General features: G+C 43.6%; 1 protein-coding gene across 1 annotated transcript in view; it reads right to left on the bottom strand.

The window, feature by feature from the left end:
• AGO4 (argonaute 4, RISC catalytic component) overlaps window positions 1-19,191 on the bottom strand; it is a 49,607-nt gene that overhangs the window by 17,113 nt on the left and 13,303 nt on the right. The window contains exons 2-8 of the mRNA XM_018576590.1: window positions 7,169-7,337; window positions 6,943-7,063; window positions 5,597-5,778; window positions 5,287-5,423; window positions 3,185-3,319; window positions 3,015-3,102; window positions 506-653 (exon numbers count right to left, since the gene is read on the bottom strand). Coding sequence (XP_018432092.1) covers window positions 506-653; window positions 3,015-3,102; window positions 3,185-3,319; window positions 5,287-5,423; window positions 5,597-5,778; window positions 6,943-7,063; window positions 7,169-7,337 — 980 coding nt within the window. The remainder of the gene's footprint in view (window positions 1-505; window positions 654-3,014; window positions 3,103-3,184; window positions 3,320-5,286; window positions 5,424-5,596; window positions 5,779-6,942; window positions 7,064-7,168; window positions 7,338-19,191) is intronic.

Below are 19,191 nucleotides of genomic sequence, written 5' to 3'. Positions count from 1 at the left end.
TTTGTTTTGCAACCTTCTAAAACAGAAATGGGGGGGGGGGGGTGTTGGAGTCGTGGAGTCTAACTAAAGTCAACATTCTAAATACTTTACAGAATTAAGCAATGCCAATTTAAAAAGTTACCATGTTTTGATTTTGCCCATAGTAAGCAGAAGAGACTATAGGCAGTCAGTATTTTAATTACACTCCCTTGCCACCCTGATCCACCGCCTGAGATTTCTATGAAAGTCAAAACTTGCTTTGCACGATCCCTCAAAGCATTTACATCCGGTGATGGGCTGCTCAGACAAGAATGTTGTATTGTGGGGTGGCAAGGCGAGTGTCACGTGTTGCCCAATGTAGAGAATTATTGGGGTTTCTTGACCAGTAAGGTATTAAATCGGAACAGTGGAAGAGAGTGGGAAGGGAAATACTGTCCAATAACCGGTTACATCACCTAGTATGGGCAAGGGGCACATTTTCTGCCAACCCAAGCCTGCATAAAAAGGTCTGTAGTGATATGCTTACCTCTAGAGGCAAATAGGTATGTTTCTGCTCTTGACCAACTTGCAAACAAGGAAGATGTGGATATTTTAGCTGCAAGCTGTATTTCTGTTTGAAGTACTGGGCAACTGTGCACTCCATGGCCTGACCATTCTCCAGCTGCAAGGGGAAACTGTGAGCAAGCACACGACAACAGATTAAGATGTTGCTTTGCAAGAGGGAGTGACTTTAATTTGACCATATCCAAAAATCATATAGCTCCAATATCACCAAACTACACACAAACACACTCACACTATTCATAGCAACCAGAACACAGACTGATTGCTGAGCAAATGTTTGTTCCAGGAAAGCAACTCAACAAGTAGTGATACAAAGTGACTGGGCTTGTATACAATATTGCTGTTGTGTGTATAGGTGTGTGTCAATGTGTAAGTATGCGTTGACCACTCTGTGCTCCCTTGCTCCTGATCTATTAGGGACAAATAGTCTCTACCAACTACCATTTTTTAACTTCAGTTCCATTTAAAAAAAATATACCAGAAAGTGCCCGTCATCCATTTAACTTTCAAAACATACCTTTAACATATCAAGGGATATTAAAATGTATCAAGGGATGTTAAGCAAACATCTAACATTTCACCCCATCTCTGTTGGAAAAAGCAAAGACACTGCAATAATGGATAAGGCGCAGGGCTGCTAGAGCACTGCCATGGAGTTAAATGCCACCAAATGCATCTGATTTAGGGCCACTTCACACTATCTGCGTTCAGGAGATGCCGACTTTATTCCAGCACAGCCCAACGCAAAACACTGCAAATTACCTTGTATGAATGGGCTCGGGTTCAAACCACCAGGTTCCAGAAAAAAAAACCCACACTACATGTTTGTTTGTTTTTTAAGCGCACTGCAGTGAGATGCAGTTCAACTGCATAACACTGCAGTGAGCCCAAAGAAATGAATGAAATATTACTTGTGACATTTCAAAAACGTTCTACAAAAAAAACAACGTGCAATTGCAGCCGTTTGTGTGAACATACCCTTCTCACAAGTCTCATTTTGTAGGATTAAAAACAAAACCCACAAAACTATATACACCTCCACTGCATCTACCAACACATTTAAACTGACATTCCTGTTTGTTTAAAGCCTCCGATCCCACCTAGTGGCAGCAATGATTGTTTGATATAAAATCATCTGCAATCAATATATTAGGAAAAGAATAGTTAGTTGCAGCCCTTAGTGTAAACCATGAGAACTGCTCTAGGAAGTCAACTCTAACACAGCCCTAGGCTTAAAGGGTTAAAGATCTTCAACAACAGCATTCAACTATATTTTTCAGTTCCATTTAAAAAAAATATACCAGAAAGTGCCCGTCATCCATTTAACTTTCAAAACATACCTTTAACATATCAAGGGATATTAAAATGTATCAAGGGATGTTAAGCAAACATCTAACATTTCACCCCATCTCTGTTGGAAAAAGCAAAGACACTGCAATAATGGATAAGGCGCAGGGCTGCTAGAGCACTGCCATGGAGTTAAATGCCACCAAATGCATCTGATTTAGGGCCACTTCACACTATCTGCGTTCAGGAGATGCCGACTTTATTCCAGCACAGCCCAACGCAAAACACTGCAAATTACCTTGTATGAATGGGCTCGGGTTCAAACCACCAGGTTCCAGAAAAAAAAACCCACACTACATGTTTGTTTGTTTTTTAAGCGCACTGCAGTGAGATGCAGTTCAACTGCATAACACTGCAGTGAGCCCAAAGAAATGAATGAAATATTACTTGTGACATTTCAAAAACGTTCTACAAAAAAAACAACGTGCAATTGCAGCCGTTTGTGTGAACATACCCTTCTCACAAGTCTCATTTTGTAGGATTAAAAACAAAACCCACAAAACTATATACACCTCCACTGCATCTACCAACACATTTAAACTGACATTCCTGTTTGTTTAAAGCCTCCGATCCCACCTAGTGGCAGCAATGATTGTTTGATATAAAATCATCTGCAATCAATATATTAGGAAAAGAATAGTTAGTTGCAGCCCTAAGCCCCCATTCACACCTAGGCGTATTGTAATATGCGCGTCTGTCGCGCGACCGTCACGCGGTTTTTTTACCGCGATTCGCGGTAAAAAAGTTGCGCGGCCGTCGCGCGATTACAAAGGCTACTTGGCAGTATCCCAATGGAAAACGCCCTACAAAACGGCCCAAAGTAGTCCCGGGACCTTTTCAGGCGTGGGCCGTTTTGTAGCGCGTTCGGGACGGGCGGAAATACGGCAAGGTGGGAACGAGTCCATTGACTCCAATGCAATTTATATTTTTGAGCGTTTTGTAGAGCGTTCTTCGAGCGTAGAACGCGCTACAAAACGTTCAGGTGTGAACGAGGGGTTAGTGTAAACCATGAGAACTGCTCTAGGAAGTCAACTCTAACACAGCCCTAGGCTTAAAGGGTTAAAGATCTTCAACAACAGCATTCAACTATATTTATCTCATGGCTAAAGGAATGAGAGCCTTACGTCTGGTGGCTTGCTGGTCTTCGAGTAACATTACAAACTCTGTACTTCCTCTTCATCTGGCCGCAGTGTGTGACCTCTACTTTTAAACCTGAAAAACAAAAGCAGTGGTATATAGCTTGTAGACAATGCAGTATCGACAAACAGAATGAAAGCTGGGGAGAATAATTTACCTCTTATTTCTTTGGTGAATTTAACACGCTGGGAGTCTGTCAGTGGCTTGGTTTGCTCATTGATATTCTGAACATCTAGGACTTCACACATGAACTCTATTACGGGCTGAGCACGGTAAAAAGCAGTTGCAGAAACTGAAAAGGTAAAAACAGACACGCATAGTATTCAAAACATTATACATTGAATTTATGAACATTAAATTGTCAAATACATAAACCTCAATATAATAATGTCATTTATCAAGAACTAGGGATGCACCGATACTCTTACTCACCCAAATGCTCTGATACTGGAACTTCTGGTCAGAGGGAGCCAGCTTCCCAGCCAATAAGGACACCGGGTCACAGACAATGACTTGTGGCCTGGCGTCCTTGATGTCCCAGCTTCCCGGCCAAACAGCATAGAGCTGGCTTCCCTGAGAAAAGTGAGGGATCATCCCAGAACTACACGGGAGGAGTTTGTGACTGATCTCAAGGCAGTTGGGACCACAGTCACCAAACAAACCATTGGTAACACAATGTACCGCCATGGATTGAGATCCTCCAGCGCCCGCAAGGTGCTCCTCCTCCAGAAGGCGCATCTGAAGCTTGCAAGTGAACATCTCAATGATTCAGACAAGAATTGGGAGAAAGTGCTGTGGTCAGATCAGACCAAAATTGAGCTCTTTTGGCATTAACTCGACTTGCCGTGCTTGGAGGAAGAAAAATGCTGACTACGACCCTAAGAACACCATCCCTATAGTCAAGCATGGAGGTGGAATGATTTTTAGGGGCTCTTTCTCTGCTAAAGGTACAGGCCGACTTTGCAGCATTGAGGGGCCAATGGACAGGGCCATGTATTGTAAAATCTTGGATGAGAACCTCCTTCCTCAGTCCGAACACTGAATATGGGTTGTGGATGGGTCTTTCAGCATGACAATGACCCAAAACATACCGCCAAGGCAACAAAGCAGTGGCTCCAGAAGCACATTAAGGTCATGGAGTGGTCTAGCCAGTATCCAGACCTTAATCCTATAGAAAATGTATGAAGGGAGCTGAAACTTCGAGTTGCCAAGCGACAGCCAAGAAACCTTAAGGATTTAGGCCTGGTTCACACCTAGGCGTATTGCATATGCGCGTCTGTCGCGCTGTTTTTTTTACCGCGATTCGCGGTAAAAAAAATTGCGCAACAAACGCACGTTTCCGAGGGCTACTTGGCTGTATCCCAATGGAAACGCGCAACAAAAACGGCCCAAAGTAGTACATGTACCTTTTCAGGCGTGGGCCGTTTTGTAGCGCGTTAGGGACGGGCTGAAATACGCCAAGGTGTGAACCAGACCCATTGAATACAATGGGATTTAGATGTTTGAGCGTTTTGTAGAGCGTTCGTCGAGCATAGAACGCGCTACAAAACGTTCAGGTGTGAACGAGGCCTTAGAGAAGATCTGTAAAAGAGGCCCAAAATCCCTCGAGATGTGTGCAAACATGGTAACCAACTACAAGAAATGTCTTGCCAACAAGGGTTTCTCCACCAAGTACAAAGTCATGTTTTGCTTGGGGATCAAATACTTATTTCACTCAGTGAACTGCAACTCAATTTATAACATTTGTATCATGTGTTTTTTTCTGTATTTTTGGTTGATATTCTGTCTCTATCACTTAAAATACACCTATAATAAAATTATAGAGCTTTCATTTCTTTGCAAGTGGGCAAAATTTTCCACACTGCACATAGGCACTCTAAATGTGTTTAACAGCTGAATTCTTAGAAAGCAGATAAGCACGAGACAAAATACCCCTTCGCCACTGCTGTGCAATATAGTGGCTTCGAGACAGACTAGTGATCACTAAAAAGATAATGTATTATTTCATAGGGTGCATTTACTGCATGTTTGTTACATCCAGCAACAGGCTCACTGAGAAAACTAGTGCTGAATGCATAAGATGCCCAATAGGTGTAAAGTAATCACAAGGAGAAATTACAGCCAACACAAAGTTAAGCAGTGCATTTTCCCACTTATGAAATTCAGAGGGAAAAAAATTTAAATAAATATTGTGAACCAGAACTACAACCAGGTTAATAACCATCAAGCTTAACACTGGACAAATGCCTTTTTACTCACCATCAATGTTTAGCATCATGTTCCACATGGCAGGACGTACAGATTGGTGGAAACCAAACCAAACCTCACGACCTCCACCCAGTGGGTGATAGTAACCCTCTGGAGGAGAGAAGAATGAACGTCCGACTGGAGTATACCTGTAGAAAGACCGCTTATAGTTTTACAAAAACCTAAGTTTCAGCTTTGCCAAAAAAATAAATGAATAATGATTTGTTGGTGTCAAACAAGAAGTTCCATCAAGACAAATTTTGGCAATATTACACTAAACATAAACGGCTGCTTTTGTAAGCTTGATGTTTGATTCCAATACCTCATAGATGGCAAGTGGCGAGTAATCACATCAAGGGCCTGCACAGAGTCTTCAGGAACTTCACTGAGGTGTCCAGATAAGGCTTCCAAAAGCAACTGCAGACTAACCACCGACACCCACTGAATGGTCACTTTGAAAGTTTGGTCTTTGCCTTCACCCGGAAGAGTCACTTCAAGATCAACCTAAAAGTAAGAAGGAAGGTTAACTTGCCTTAAATTTGGCCATACGTGGTATATTCTTATTGTACAATCTACAAAATATCCTTCAGATCTACCAAAACCCTGTTAGGGGCCTCCCTAAACAAATATGCCTTTCAAAGAGAAATATATGGGATGGAGTTTACCACGGTCTTAAAATGGAAAAAATGCTAAATTCACGGCTGTCAGTGTGATCCATTGCTACAAAAGTTCATGTCACTGACCTGGAGCAGGTACACAGGTCAGACATTCTGACCACTCACAATGCTTATTCCAGGTTAGTGACAGTGACAACCAACTAAGGGGCATTTTTAAAAGTACGTTAGACCCCACGGATCCGCAGGCATGAACAATCCCATACATTGCTATGTGGACTCTTAATGTGACCGTGCAGGTCTGCGCGATCCGAACTGCTCCCTGCACTATTTTTGCCGCGCTGATCAGTGGTTTCCATAAAGGTTTCAATGGACAGCGCGCCAATCAGCGCAGTTTTGGGAGTTTGAGTTTCAGCGCTGAAACGCAAATAAAAACTCCCAAAACCAGTAACTGCACTGATCCGCAACCACCCTGGTGTGAATGGGCTCTTAGCAATGACCGCCCACCTGCTTTTATCTCAGTGCCAGAGAGTTTATATCCTTAATATCATGCTAAAAACCGCACTACAGGCAGAATGATAATGTAAACACCACACTGGGTGTGTAAATTACTACAAAGGTTGAGCTCTGAGGAGAGGGAGGGATGCAACACTAGCTATACAGTGTGCCAATTGCACTACCTGCCACTTCTCACTATCCTCCATTCGCAAAGTCTTGTACTTTGTTTAAAGAATACAAGACATTCTGTTATTGAAGGAGAGAATGTCACATTCCTAAACCCTCCTCTCCCGAAAAGATCAGCCTAACCAGCTAAAACACACCCAAAATGGTGCAAACCTATGAGGGTGTTGCTCATACCAGCTGGATAAAACCATAGGGTAAGCTATGTGAAAACCACTCTGGAACCTGTCCAACAGGAACACACATGTGAAACACTGATGCAGGAAAGCATGCTCCAGCACATTTGATGCCCATTAATGCAGTAAAAGGGGAAAGACGACCATAAACTAGCATGGCAAAATAGATGATCGTGGTAAACAGCATAACTACTTACTTTGTCCCTCCCAATTGGCAGTGGATGTGCAGTGTACATGTTCCTTTTTCCATCATACCCTGGCTGGCGGTCTCCAAATATCTGCATTTTGAAATGTCGCACCATCGTGTCAACCACCTCCCTAAAACAATAAAGAAATCGTTAGCCAACTCCTGCATCTTTACAATTTTAACAAGAAAAAAAAAAAAAAAAACACAGATACTGCTGTTGGATCCACTTTGCTCACCTGTTGACTCTCCTGGGCCTTTTCTCAGGTTTAATGTCCACATCATAATGGTATACATCAATCTTCGGTATTTGCACCTGGAAGTGGTTGGCCAGCAGCCTTATTGGTTTTCCTAATGTTCCTAAGCCAGGACGCCGCGGAGGTTGGAAAAGGTTGGTCGGTGGAGGACCTAAAAACAAAAATGAATGCCATCAGTCTTCTCTTTTCATTACAATTTAATTCAGTTACCCGATGTAGCCAATCTAGCACAACATTGAAACCACATATCAAATGACATAAGTTTCAGAGAGATCAGCTGGTGGTGAAGGCCCTACAACACCTTGAAGTAGTCTTAGGACTGATGTTCTAATTCTAGCTAAACAAGGAAGACAAACCATCAACAGAGCTTGTATGAACGTACGATCTGCCTATCTTGGACAGGCAGATCGCACTCTCGATCATCGCAAGCCCGCCCCCCTGAGGGGCGGGCTTCCGATGACCGCAATGCTGAATGGGCAGTGTGCGCGTGCGCACACCGGCCCGTTCGGCATTTGTCTTCCGAGCACCGTTCTAACCAGCCGAGAATCGTACGATTCCCGGCTGGTTTACGAACATGCTGGTTCGACAGAAGACGTGCGACCGTACAGTAGAAACGGTCGCACATCTCCGTTCACACTGCTCGATTCTCGTACGATCGCGGGATTTCCCGCGATTCTCGTACGAGAATCGAGCAGTGTATGGGCACCTTTAGAAGTTTTTTTTCCCCCATCTGCAAGTTGGATTTAATTTAGCTTTTAAAGTGAACCTGTATTTTGCCCATACAAGGCAAACTGTATAGGAGATGCCATAAGCAGCCTGAAAATACATCCCTGTGCTCTACCACTATGAAGATTTTTCAGGATGCTTTGGAGACTTATTTAAAGAAAGCCAAAATGTGAACAGCTATTCACATTTTCAAATCCACTGGCAATGCTTGGCAACTGAATGGTGGTGAAGCAGAAGTCACATTGATCCGAAACCCTAGTCCCGGTATTTATCCGGTAGCAGACCAGGGCAGTGGAGGAAGCGTGTAGAAGAAAAGGAAACTTAGAACTATGCGCCAACCATTCTTGACCATAGTTCTCTTTAGGATCACAGGAGAACATATCCCTTGTCCTCCTGTGACCCAAAACTCAGAATATAGCTGATTTTCGGGGGGGCTGGGTTCCCCAAAACACTCTGAAATAGCAAGTTAAAATTGTAAAAGAACTTGCAAATCAGTTATTCCCTCCCAAACATCCCTCTTCTGCTTTTTTCAGCCACTTTTTCTAACTTAAATAAGACTGAAAAAACAGTATTGGGAGAGGCTACACTGTTCTGTGCAGGGATGGTCTCTTCCCTGACTGACACATAGTACCTAGGTGTAAAAAGCATGACTTCTGGGCTGTTCAGCCAAAAGCACTGACAAGACACCAAAGAATCCAGACCCTGCAGCTGGGAAGACTTACGGAAAAGGCACACATGTAAAACTATTTTTGACTTGCAATTCTAAAACTTTTAATTAAAGTCCTGCTTTATGATAACATACTGTGGTGCCAATCATTTGGAATGGTATCCCAATATCCCTCCCAACACAGACCTGCATTTTCGCAAACCCAACAAATGTGAACCATCTGGGTGTTGTAGTGTACTGGGGAAGAAAAAGACAATGAGGGAAAGCTCTGTCTGTCTCTAATCATTCTATGGGGACAAAGTTTCCATTCACTGAGATTATACAGAGAAACGGTACACTGTGTGAACAGGAACACATTACACACAGCGTGGTCTTCTCAATTTGACTGTAGGGCTGCAACAACTAATCGACAATCGATTATAATCGATGATTGAAAAAGTTGTCAACTTTTTCAATCATCGATTAATCGTCTTCCGGTTGGTTGGCCCTGTTCACGGCTCCACAGAAGCTGCGCGCCACACCTCCTTCCCACCTCACGCTCGCCGCTGCCCGATCCACGTGTGCTGTATAATGTACTATTGCTGGGATTTGTAGTCCTCTATAGCCGATGCCATCTTGCATTTATTGCTGTATAATTTTACACTTTTCATTTCACTATATTGCACACTACACATTTTTATTCCTTTTTTACTTCCACCGCTCCAAACTTGCTCCTGTGATGGACTACAATCTCAATATAAAACTAGTAGTCCCATCACTGGAGCCATTTTGTAAAAAAAAAAATTTTTATCCGATTAATCGAACTTAATAATCGGCTAACTAATCGATTTTGAAAATAATCGTTAGCTGCAGCTCTATTTGACTGCAAAAATAAAAATACACCATGTCTGTCACGGAACGTTGGGAACACATTTTGGGGCTTGTTCACACCAACTCCAGTTCAGAACTTTTGTCTGGTCCAAAAATGCATACCCATACATTCCTATAGTAAAAAGTGGGATCTTCACACCCCTGCCTTCAGTTGCAGATTTAAATACTGCATGCACTTTTTCTAGTCTGGAATGCACCAAAATGCATGCAAACTAGGGATGCACCGATATTCACACTCTTACTTGACCAAATGCTCCGATATTTACCTCCGATTGCAGTACTTCCAGTCAGAGGGAGATTTCCCTCTGACCAGCAGCACTGCGAGGGAGCATGGAGCCGGCTTGGGTTATGACCAGCCTCCCAGGTTTGATTGGCGAGGAAGCTGGCTTCACTTATTGCTAGGCAACCTGGCTTCCTGACCAATCAGGAAGCCGGGCAGCACATCATGAAGTCGGCTTCCTAGCCAGTCAGGAAGTTGGGGTGCGGATCATGGCATGCCGCCATGCTTCCCGATTGGTCAGGGAAACAGGCTGCCTAGCAATAAGTGAAGCTGGCTTCCTAGCCAATCAGAAAGCCGGAAGGCATGTTATGACCCACCTTCCCGATTGGCTAGGAAGCCGGTGCTCTGTTGAATCGGTCCTAATAAAGTAATTGCTTACAATGTTTATTGTGAATAAAATGCCATCCATCATTTACTGCCATGGGTGGCATATCATCAATGGTCACAATTAACAATTAGGAATTAATACTTTGTAAATAAATCCCTGTTTCCTTACTCCCAGGGTGTGCGCAAGCGCAGATGGTGATGTAGGCAAATTTGACTGGGTCAGCATTCTCGACAGAACACTGGCTTCACTTTTTGCTAGGCAGCCTAGTTTCCTGACAAATCAGGAAACCAGGCTGCCTGGCAGTGTCACAAGGTAACTGAAGCCGGTGTTCTTTTGATAGAACACGGGCTTCGCAGGCGATCATGACCCGCCCAGCTTCCTGATAATCCGCTCCCACAGAAGCCTGCATCGGTACTCGATATTTTAACTAAATCACCGTCTCTAAGCAGTCCCAGATTCTAATATACTATGCAACTTACCCAAAATAAAAAGCTTAAAGTGGACTTCTGTGTTATTTTATGCGATATTTAGGGTCCCCAACTTACCCAGATGCTAAAAGTAAAAAAAAAATTGCCACTGAAAAGTTATTTTTCTAGGTAAGCAACTATACTGGCTAAATAACTGATGAACAGTCATGTATAGGAAATACAAGTTGCAGAACAGACTTGTAAAGAACATGGCAGAAAGTCATTGGCTAGCAAGAACAAGATCTCATCTCCAGGAGGCTTGGCATCTCTCGTGATGGCTTGGTATTGCAGCATAGACATCTCTTCAGATATAGCTCTGATAAAATATTCAGCTCTTCAGTCTTACTACAGCGTAGAGCTGCACCTAACGATTATTTTCAAAATCGATTAGTTAGCCGATTATTAGGTTCGATTAATCGGTTAATCGGATAAACAATAAAATAAAGTTTAAAAAATGGCTCCAGTGATAGGACTACTAGTTTGTATTGAGGTTGTAGTCCATCACAGGAGCAAGCTTGGAGCGGTGGAAGTAAAAAAGAAAAAAGATAGTGTGGTGTGCAATATAGTGAAATGGAAAGTGTAAAATTATACAGCAATGCATGCAGAATGGCACCGGCTATAGAGGACTACAAAACCCAGCAAAAGCACATTATACAGCGCAATGCAGAATACCGCCAGTTATAGAGGAATACAACAAATCCCAGCAATAGTACTGTATTTTTCCATGTATAAGACTATACTTTTTCTTAAAATATTTACCTAAAAATGGAAAGTCTTATACACGGGGGGCCTAGAGGAGAATAGCGTTTGCGAAACTGCCGATACCTCTGCAAACTAGCCTCACGGGAAACGTCCGATTGCAGAGACAAGCTAACAGGTTTCCTCCAATCATGAGCCTTACGTACCAGACGTCAGCTGATGCTGCGGAGAGCGTGTAGCCAGTGCCCAGATGCAACATGGAGCAGTAATGTCTGAGCATTCTGAGCCCATAAAAATGTCAGAAAACCCAAAAAATACCGGTACCAGTAAGCGGCTGTCTTACTCTGCAAAATGTTCACTGGATGTAATCAGTTATGCAAAAGAGCATGGGAAATATTGATTCCTGAATTTTGGGTAAGAAATGTGGGGGGCGTCCTATACATGGGGGCGTCTTATAGACGGAAAAATACGGTACATAATAGCTGGCGGCATTCTGCATTGCGCTGTATAATGTACTATTGCTGGGTTTTGTAGTCCTCTATAGCTGGTATTTAGCATTGTACCACTTTATAATGTATTATTGCTGGGATTTGTTGTAGTCCTCTATAGCTGGTGGTATTTAGCATTGTACCACTTTATAATGTACTATTGCTGGGATTTGTTGTAGTCCTCTATAGCTGGTGGTATTCCGCATTGCGCTGTATAATGTATTATTGCTGGGACTTGTAGTCCTCTATACAGCGCAATGCAGAATATCACCAGCTATAGAGGAGTACAACAAATCCCAGCAATACATTATACATATAGTGTATAATGTATTGCTGGGATTTGTATTCCTATGTATAATATACAGCACAATGTACCATCAGCTATAGAGAAATACAAATCCCAGCAATGCATTATAGAGCACCATGTGTGGGAAAGTGCAGGCTTACCTGAGCAGTCTTCCAGCAACTTGCTTCTGAGATCGGACCTGTCTATCAGCGGCTGTCATCCCCCCACAACAGCTACCCCTTACTACATCTCCCCGCGTCCCTTGCCGATTGTGGATGGGCAGGAAATGTGAGGCGGGGAGGAGGTGCGGCGTGTGGAGCGTGGATGCGAGCGGGTCTGGCAGCGGCAAGTGTGAGGTGGGGAGGAGGTGCGGCGCACAGCGTGTGGAGCTGTGAGCAGGGCCAACTGATCGGAAGCCGATTAATCGATTATTGAAAAAGTTGACAACTTTTCCAATAATCGATTATAATCGATTATGTCGATTAGTTGTTACAGCCCTACTACAGCGTTACAAGTTAAAGCAAAGAGTTACTACTGCATTATGTATAACTGAAGTAGGGCTGCAGCTAACGATTATTTTCAAAATCGATTAGTTGGCCGATTATTAAGTTCGATAAATCGGTTAATCGGATAAAAAAAAAAAAAGGCTCCAGTGATGGACTACTAGTTTGTATTGAGATTGTAGTCCATCACGGGAGCAAGCTTGGAGCGGTGGACGTAAAAAAAAGTGTGGTGTGGAATATAGTACATTATACAGCGGCACAATGCAAAATACCAGCAGCTTTAGAGGAATACAACAAATCGCAGCAACAGTACACTAGAGTGTACTATTGCTGGGATTTGTAGTCTTCTGTAGCTGGCGTTATTCTGCATTGCGCTGTATAATGATTATACGACGCAATGCAGAATACCACTGACCAGTTATAGAGGAACTACAAATCCCAGCAATAATACATTATACATCGCAATGTATTATTGCTGGGATTTGGTGTTCCTCTATAACTGCTGGTGTTCTGCATTGTATTGTGCATGGTATAATACGGTGGCACAATGCAGAATGCCACCAACTAATATATATTCTGGTCAGTGGCGTAACAAAAATTGCACTTTTGACTAAATGCCGAAAGTGTAATTTTCCTGCAGATGCCATCGGTGCGGTGCATCCGTGCTTTCTTCCCTCCCCGCTGGGCGCTCCTCTGTGTCCCAGCGGGGAGGAGAGAAAGTGACAGCATGCGGGAGGAGAGCGCTGTGAGCGGCCGGTGTCTCTCCTTCCAGACTGCTCAGCCGCCTATCACAGTCCGGCAGAGAGGTGGAGACAGGCCGCGCTGTCAAAGGAGGCGGAGCTCTCCTCCCACACTGCTCGTTCAGCCTCCTGTGACAGCGTGTCAAAGAGGAGAGCAAGTGCAAACACTCAGCAGTGATCGCCTCCCTAGCGGCGAGTGAGGGAGCTCACGGCAGCGGCGTGCGCGGCTTCAGTCTCCTGTGCGGTGGGCGTAGCTTCAGCGTCCTGGGCACGCGGGCGCAGCGTGTGACGCACGTACGGCTCAGGCTGTGTGTCGAGCCCCGAACAGGCTAATCAATCAATAGCCGACGAATCGACGATCGAAACTTCGACAACGTTTTCGATCGTCGATTTTAATCGACTTAAATCGATTAACTGTTGCAGCTCTAAACTGAAGCATGTCCATTTACAATCTTGTATGCAAAAGGAATGTATGTTTGTATACATTTTCTAGATTTGTTATGATTAAGTGGGAGAGATTTAGTATAGCAGACAACTGAGCAGGGCTGACACCATTCAGTCCACAATAGGAAATTCGGAGCGGTGTGGATTTCTGGCAGGTCAACAGGCATTCTTCTGTACTTTTAGGGTCTCGAAAGGGATAAAACACTGGAAAATATGCATGCACTACATGTGTTTTTTTCACCCTGACATACAAAAGTTTCCTACAATTCTGAAATACACTGCTTTAATATTTGAACCAACCATAAATAAGATCACTAATTTAAAATGTTTTTCGAAAGCATACAAATACTGCTGCTTTTTTTCAGCCTTGCAGCATTTGGCAAGCTGTTAAGACGAACCACAAAACACTTATGACAGACACCATCAATTCTGCATTGCTATACAGCTATATTTAAAACACATGAATGGTTACGGAAATAAAAATTGTACACAACTCAAATTAAACGTATTGACATCTCTCCTCCTCCTCCTCCTCTACCGGTGGAAGATGTTAGCAGGGTGGCACTGGTCTTGAAAGCTAAACCCCAGGAAAATATGATTTACACACTGCACTTAGTGTGTAAATCACTAAAAAGCTGTGTGTTGTGTAGAGGGGGCACTACAAAGCATAAAAATCTTACTCTGCTACAGCATGTCGTCTTGGCAATGCAGGGAGTGAGAGTTAAAGCTGGCCATACACCTTATCGCACGACTTTAATCATGCAATGGTTGTAAGGTAATTAAAAGCTTCTACGATCTGCCCATCATGGACAGGCAGATCGTACTTGCGATCATCGCAAGCCCGCCCCGCTGAGGGGAGGGCTTCCGATGACTGCAATGCTGAGCAGACAATGTGCGCTTGCGCACACCGGCCTGTTAGGCATTTGTCTCCCGAGAACGCCACTAAACCGCCAAAAATCATACGATTCTCTGCGGGTTTTCAAGCCTGCTCGGGAGACAAAAGACTTGCGACCGTACAGTAGAAGTGGCCTCACGCCTTCCATACACCTGCAGATTATCGTATGATCGCGGGATCACCCGCGATTATCGTACAATAATCGGCAGGTGTATGGGCACCTTAAGACTGATGTACTAAATTGCTCCAGCTGCATCCCCACAGGTACTGCCCTTGGATGCAGACAGTCTGCATACATACCTGTATGCATTGCATATGCAAGTTCGGGTCATCGTGTAGCAGCATGTAGCCACATCCTCTCGGAGATGAATAGGTGGCTGCAAGCAGCCCAAAGCACCTGTCCCTCCAAGGCACAGAATTCTGCATAGACATGTATGCTGTACATGTCCATGTGAATGAGGCCCTATATAGATAAAAGGTAGGTCAAGTATTGGTGCAGCTCCTGTAATTAATGAAAGAAATGCTAAGGTCATTGGGGTGTGGCTCCCCAAAGGAACCGGTTTATTGCTGACTGCAATCACCTCCTACATACTTATATACCACCAGTGCTCCATAAAAGGTGCTGCAGGTATGCACAGGTCTAACTAAGGTACAGAAAAGGACTGAGTCGCTGTGAATTGATAGAGATTCTTTGAACACCTAACCTGCCCACCATAGTGTACCATCAGAAATAAAAAGTCCAGAAAAAAAAAAAAAAAGGGCCACAAACAAAACAAGCTAGTACTAGAAACACATGCCATATTTGAGATTACCGGTAAATTGTGCAATTTCACATGCAAAGGCATTTAACATTTTGCCACAAGTGGATTTTCCCCATCATAAGGGTAGAGGTATGAATCACAGGCAGAGGCTAACAAACATGTCCTTCCACTTGCTCTGCCAACACAATTGGGTGACAACAGAGTTACTTGGTACTAACAGTGGCAGCAAGTCTTGCTTTTTCATATTCGGTAGGAGATCGGTACTTAGAAATGCCCATCTTTTACAATAGCTATGCTGAGAGTCCAGGGAAGAAAAACACAAGAGGTCTCAGCTTCTAACAGCAGCAGCGAAGACAAAGTTCATACCTTTGCTTTAAATCCCCTTCCCGTGACAACCTGCCATGTAATAATCGAGTACCCTGACTGCCACCATTAGGTTATTCAAAGGGGGGATTGGGGAGAGAAAACACAACACCTTCTTTTAACATCTATACACTACTAAAATCTTCTATCATCAGGTTTCAGGTCCTACAAGGGGTTGAAGCCACTATACTAGTGGACTGGGAAGTTAGCCTTTAGATTACTAAACTACTCATGCACTACTACTCTCAGGATTTTTGCAAAGGACAATGGGCTGGGCCGACACTCCAAAAATTCTGTGTGTTGTCAGTCCACAACAGGGCTTAAGAGCCAAGTGCATTTCTGGCAGAGCTAGTATTTTTCTATATTCTGAGGTTCTTGAAAGGGATAAACCACAGGGAAGTGTGTATGTATTGCAGAGAACTGCATATACACTCACTGGTCACATTATTAATAGGTACACCTTGCTAGTACCAGGTTGAACCCCCTTTTGTCTTCAGAACTGCCTTATTTCTTTGTGCCATAGATTTTAACAAGGTACTGGAAACATTCTGCAGAGTTTGGCCCATACTGACATGATGGCGTCACGCAGTTGCTGCAGATTTGTCGGCTGCACATCCATGGTGTGGATCTCCTGTTCCACCACATCCCAAAGGTGCTCTAATGGATTGAGATCTGGTGACTGGAGGCCATTTGAGTACAGTGAACTCATTGTCATGTTCAAGAAACCAGTTTTAGAGGATTTTAGCTTTACAACTACAGTGTACCCATCTTCTAATGGCTACTTCCAGCAGGATAACGCACCATGTCACAAAGTGACAGACATGGTCGGCAACAATACTCGGGTAGGCTGCGGCATTTATAAATGATGCTCAATTGGTACTAAAGGACACAAAGGGTGCCAAGAAAATATACCCCACACCATTTACACCACAGCCTAAACCATTGATAAGGTAGGATGGATCCATGCTTGCGTTTATGGCAAATTCTAACCCAACTATACAAATGTCACAGCAGAAATTGACTTATTAGGACTCACCAGGCAATGTTTTTCCAATCCTCTATTTTACAATTTTGCTGAGCCCTTGCGAATTGTAGCCTCTGTTTCAAGTTCTTAGCTGAAAAAAAGTGGCACCTGGTGCGGTCTTCTGCTGCTGTAGCCCCATCTGCTTCAGGGCTTGTTCACACGGCGCCCGGATTCTGTACGGACCAGATCCGTACACTCATGCACCCAAAATGCATCCCTATGTGTTTTATGGGCTACAGTTCTCACCAGTGCAGGCCGTTCCGGTCAGAAAAAATAATGCATGTCATTTTGTCTGGTCCAGAAATGCACGAAAGTGTCAAAAATGCAACGAAGACCCACTGCAGCTAACATACTGACAGCCCCACTCCAACCAAAAAAAACAAACAAAACACAGGAACACATCAAAAACGCACTTCATGCATAGCACCGCGTCTCCAGATCTGGACCAGAAAATCGTGTGAACAAGCCCTCAGGGTTTGGCATGTCAGATATTCTTCTGCATTTGTTGGTTGTAACAAATAGTTTAGCTACTGTTCCAGCAGCTTGAACCAGTCTGGCCATTCTCTGACATCAACAAGGCATTTTCGTCCGAGGAACTGCTGCTCATTCTCTGTAAACCCTAGAGATGGTTGTGCATGAAGATCCCAGTAGATCAGCAGTTTCTGAAATATTTAGATCAGCCCGTCTGGCACCAACAACCATGCCACGTTCAAAGTCACTTAAAATTACCTTTCTTCTCCATTCTGATGCTCTGTTTCAACTTCAGCAGATTGTTTTGACCAGGTCTACATGCATGAGAGGTGCTGTCATGGGATTAGCCGATTAGCTAATTGCTTTAATGAGCAGTGGAAAAGTTTTAAAGTGTCCAGTGAGTTCTTTTGCCTTGACATAAACCAACGTCAATTCCTCACCTCCTTCCAAAAAGCATATTCTCACCTAAGCTTCGCCCCAGCTGCTGCAAACAGGAGAAGTCATCTGGTGTAAGGCATTATGCAAACATAGGGCCATACAGGAAGCCACAAGTGCTGCGTACAGCCCCCCATGGCTGTATGGCAAGTATACGCCAGTGTGTTTGTAAACTTGCGCAAGCATACAAGCCTATGCCCAGAATACAAACTGGCATTTAGGGCATACGTTTGTATTTAGATCTACGGGCAGCTATAACCAGCACATGTGGCTCCCCAAGCGGGGAAATGCCACATTTTACACGATTGTCCCGTCTGCATGAGACCATAGTTGTTCCATCGCTCCAGTTGCAGCTTAAAATCAGAAATAGTACAGCAGTGGTAATTGGTCCAGAACTGTAACATTTAGTGAATTGCATGCCCCTTCATACCCAAAGTAGCAGATATTTTCTTTGCCCCCCTAATCAGCTGCTGGGATCAAAGGAAAGTCAAAAAATGGTGCTAAGGAGAGGGATTGAGGGCCCATTCACACTACATCCGGAATCACCAGACCAGGATTGTTTCCGGTCCCAAAATGCCTCCTAAAGGTATCCCTGCTATTTCTGGCCTCTGTTCACACCAGCATAGTCCGTTCCAGACCAGAAAAACACTGCACGTCTTTGTCTGGTCTGAAATGCATTGGAACTGTAGGCAGGTTCACACCATTTTCCAGACCAGATCGGGTCCAGAAAATTTTGTGAACATGCCATAAAGCAAAACCGTTTCTTTGCCCTGTATGAGCAAAACACAGGTAGGTTTTAAAAAAAACCTGGGCAGCTTTAGAGCTTGCCAACAATACACATCTCCTCCCCTCCCCAATGATAAGCTGAGCAGAATGGTGCTGTTCATGGAGCCACTGGTAATCCGTGTGCCCAAGGCCAACTAGATCCAACCATCGTATAAAGGTTCCATTGGTGGCCTCAAACATCTTGCATGAATGGAGAACTCAAATAACTCATTCAATGTCCAACAAAGCAGAATGGAAGCTTAACCAGAAACGGCAGCAAAAATAAATCGAAATATAAGCCACAGCTATGCAGTGTGGTTCCCACACCCCTGTCACAAGAGTAGCTCAAATAATTACAAATGTTTTCACATGTGAAACTTCATTTACACATCCAAACTGTATGTTTAGCTATTTGGCTAGAGTTTCACTCTAAAAGAAACCAGAACACAAAAAATAAAAGTTGGTAGTACCATGCCACCTAACATTGTTCTATGTTTAAGCTTTGTGCTCCAAGTTGGTCATACACTTCCTTCCTTACAGTAAGCGTGTCAGCATATAAGGAATAAACTGGCACTAACCTTTAATAGAAGCACCTAAAATGCTCACTTTGTTGGTGGGTGGTGTCTAGAAACTTGACTTTAGAAGACTTAGTGGTGCCCAGAACAGAATACCAAACTGGATAGGGTTAGTAAGCTGGGGGACTGGGAGCTCTTCAAGACAACAAAGTTTATACCAACTGCCAGAAAGTGACATACCAAGGTGCTGTTATAAACTGGTGTTAGGCTAGTTTTAA

This window comes from Nanorana parkeri, unplaced genomic scaffold, assembly GCF_000935625.1.
Source record: "Nanorana parkeri isolate BGI_ZX_2015 unplaced genomic scaffold, ASM93562v1 scaffold70, whole genome shotgun sequence".
Taxonomy (NCBI): Eukaryota; Metazoa; Chordata; class Amphibia; order Anura; family Dicroglossidae; genus Nanorana; species Nanorana parkeri.
The sequence above is the reverse complement of the archived record's forward strand: the minus strand, read 5'-3'. Positions and strand labels throughout refer to the sequence as shown.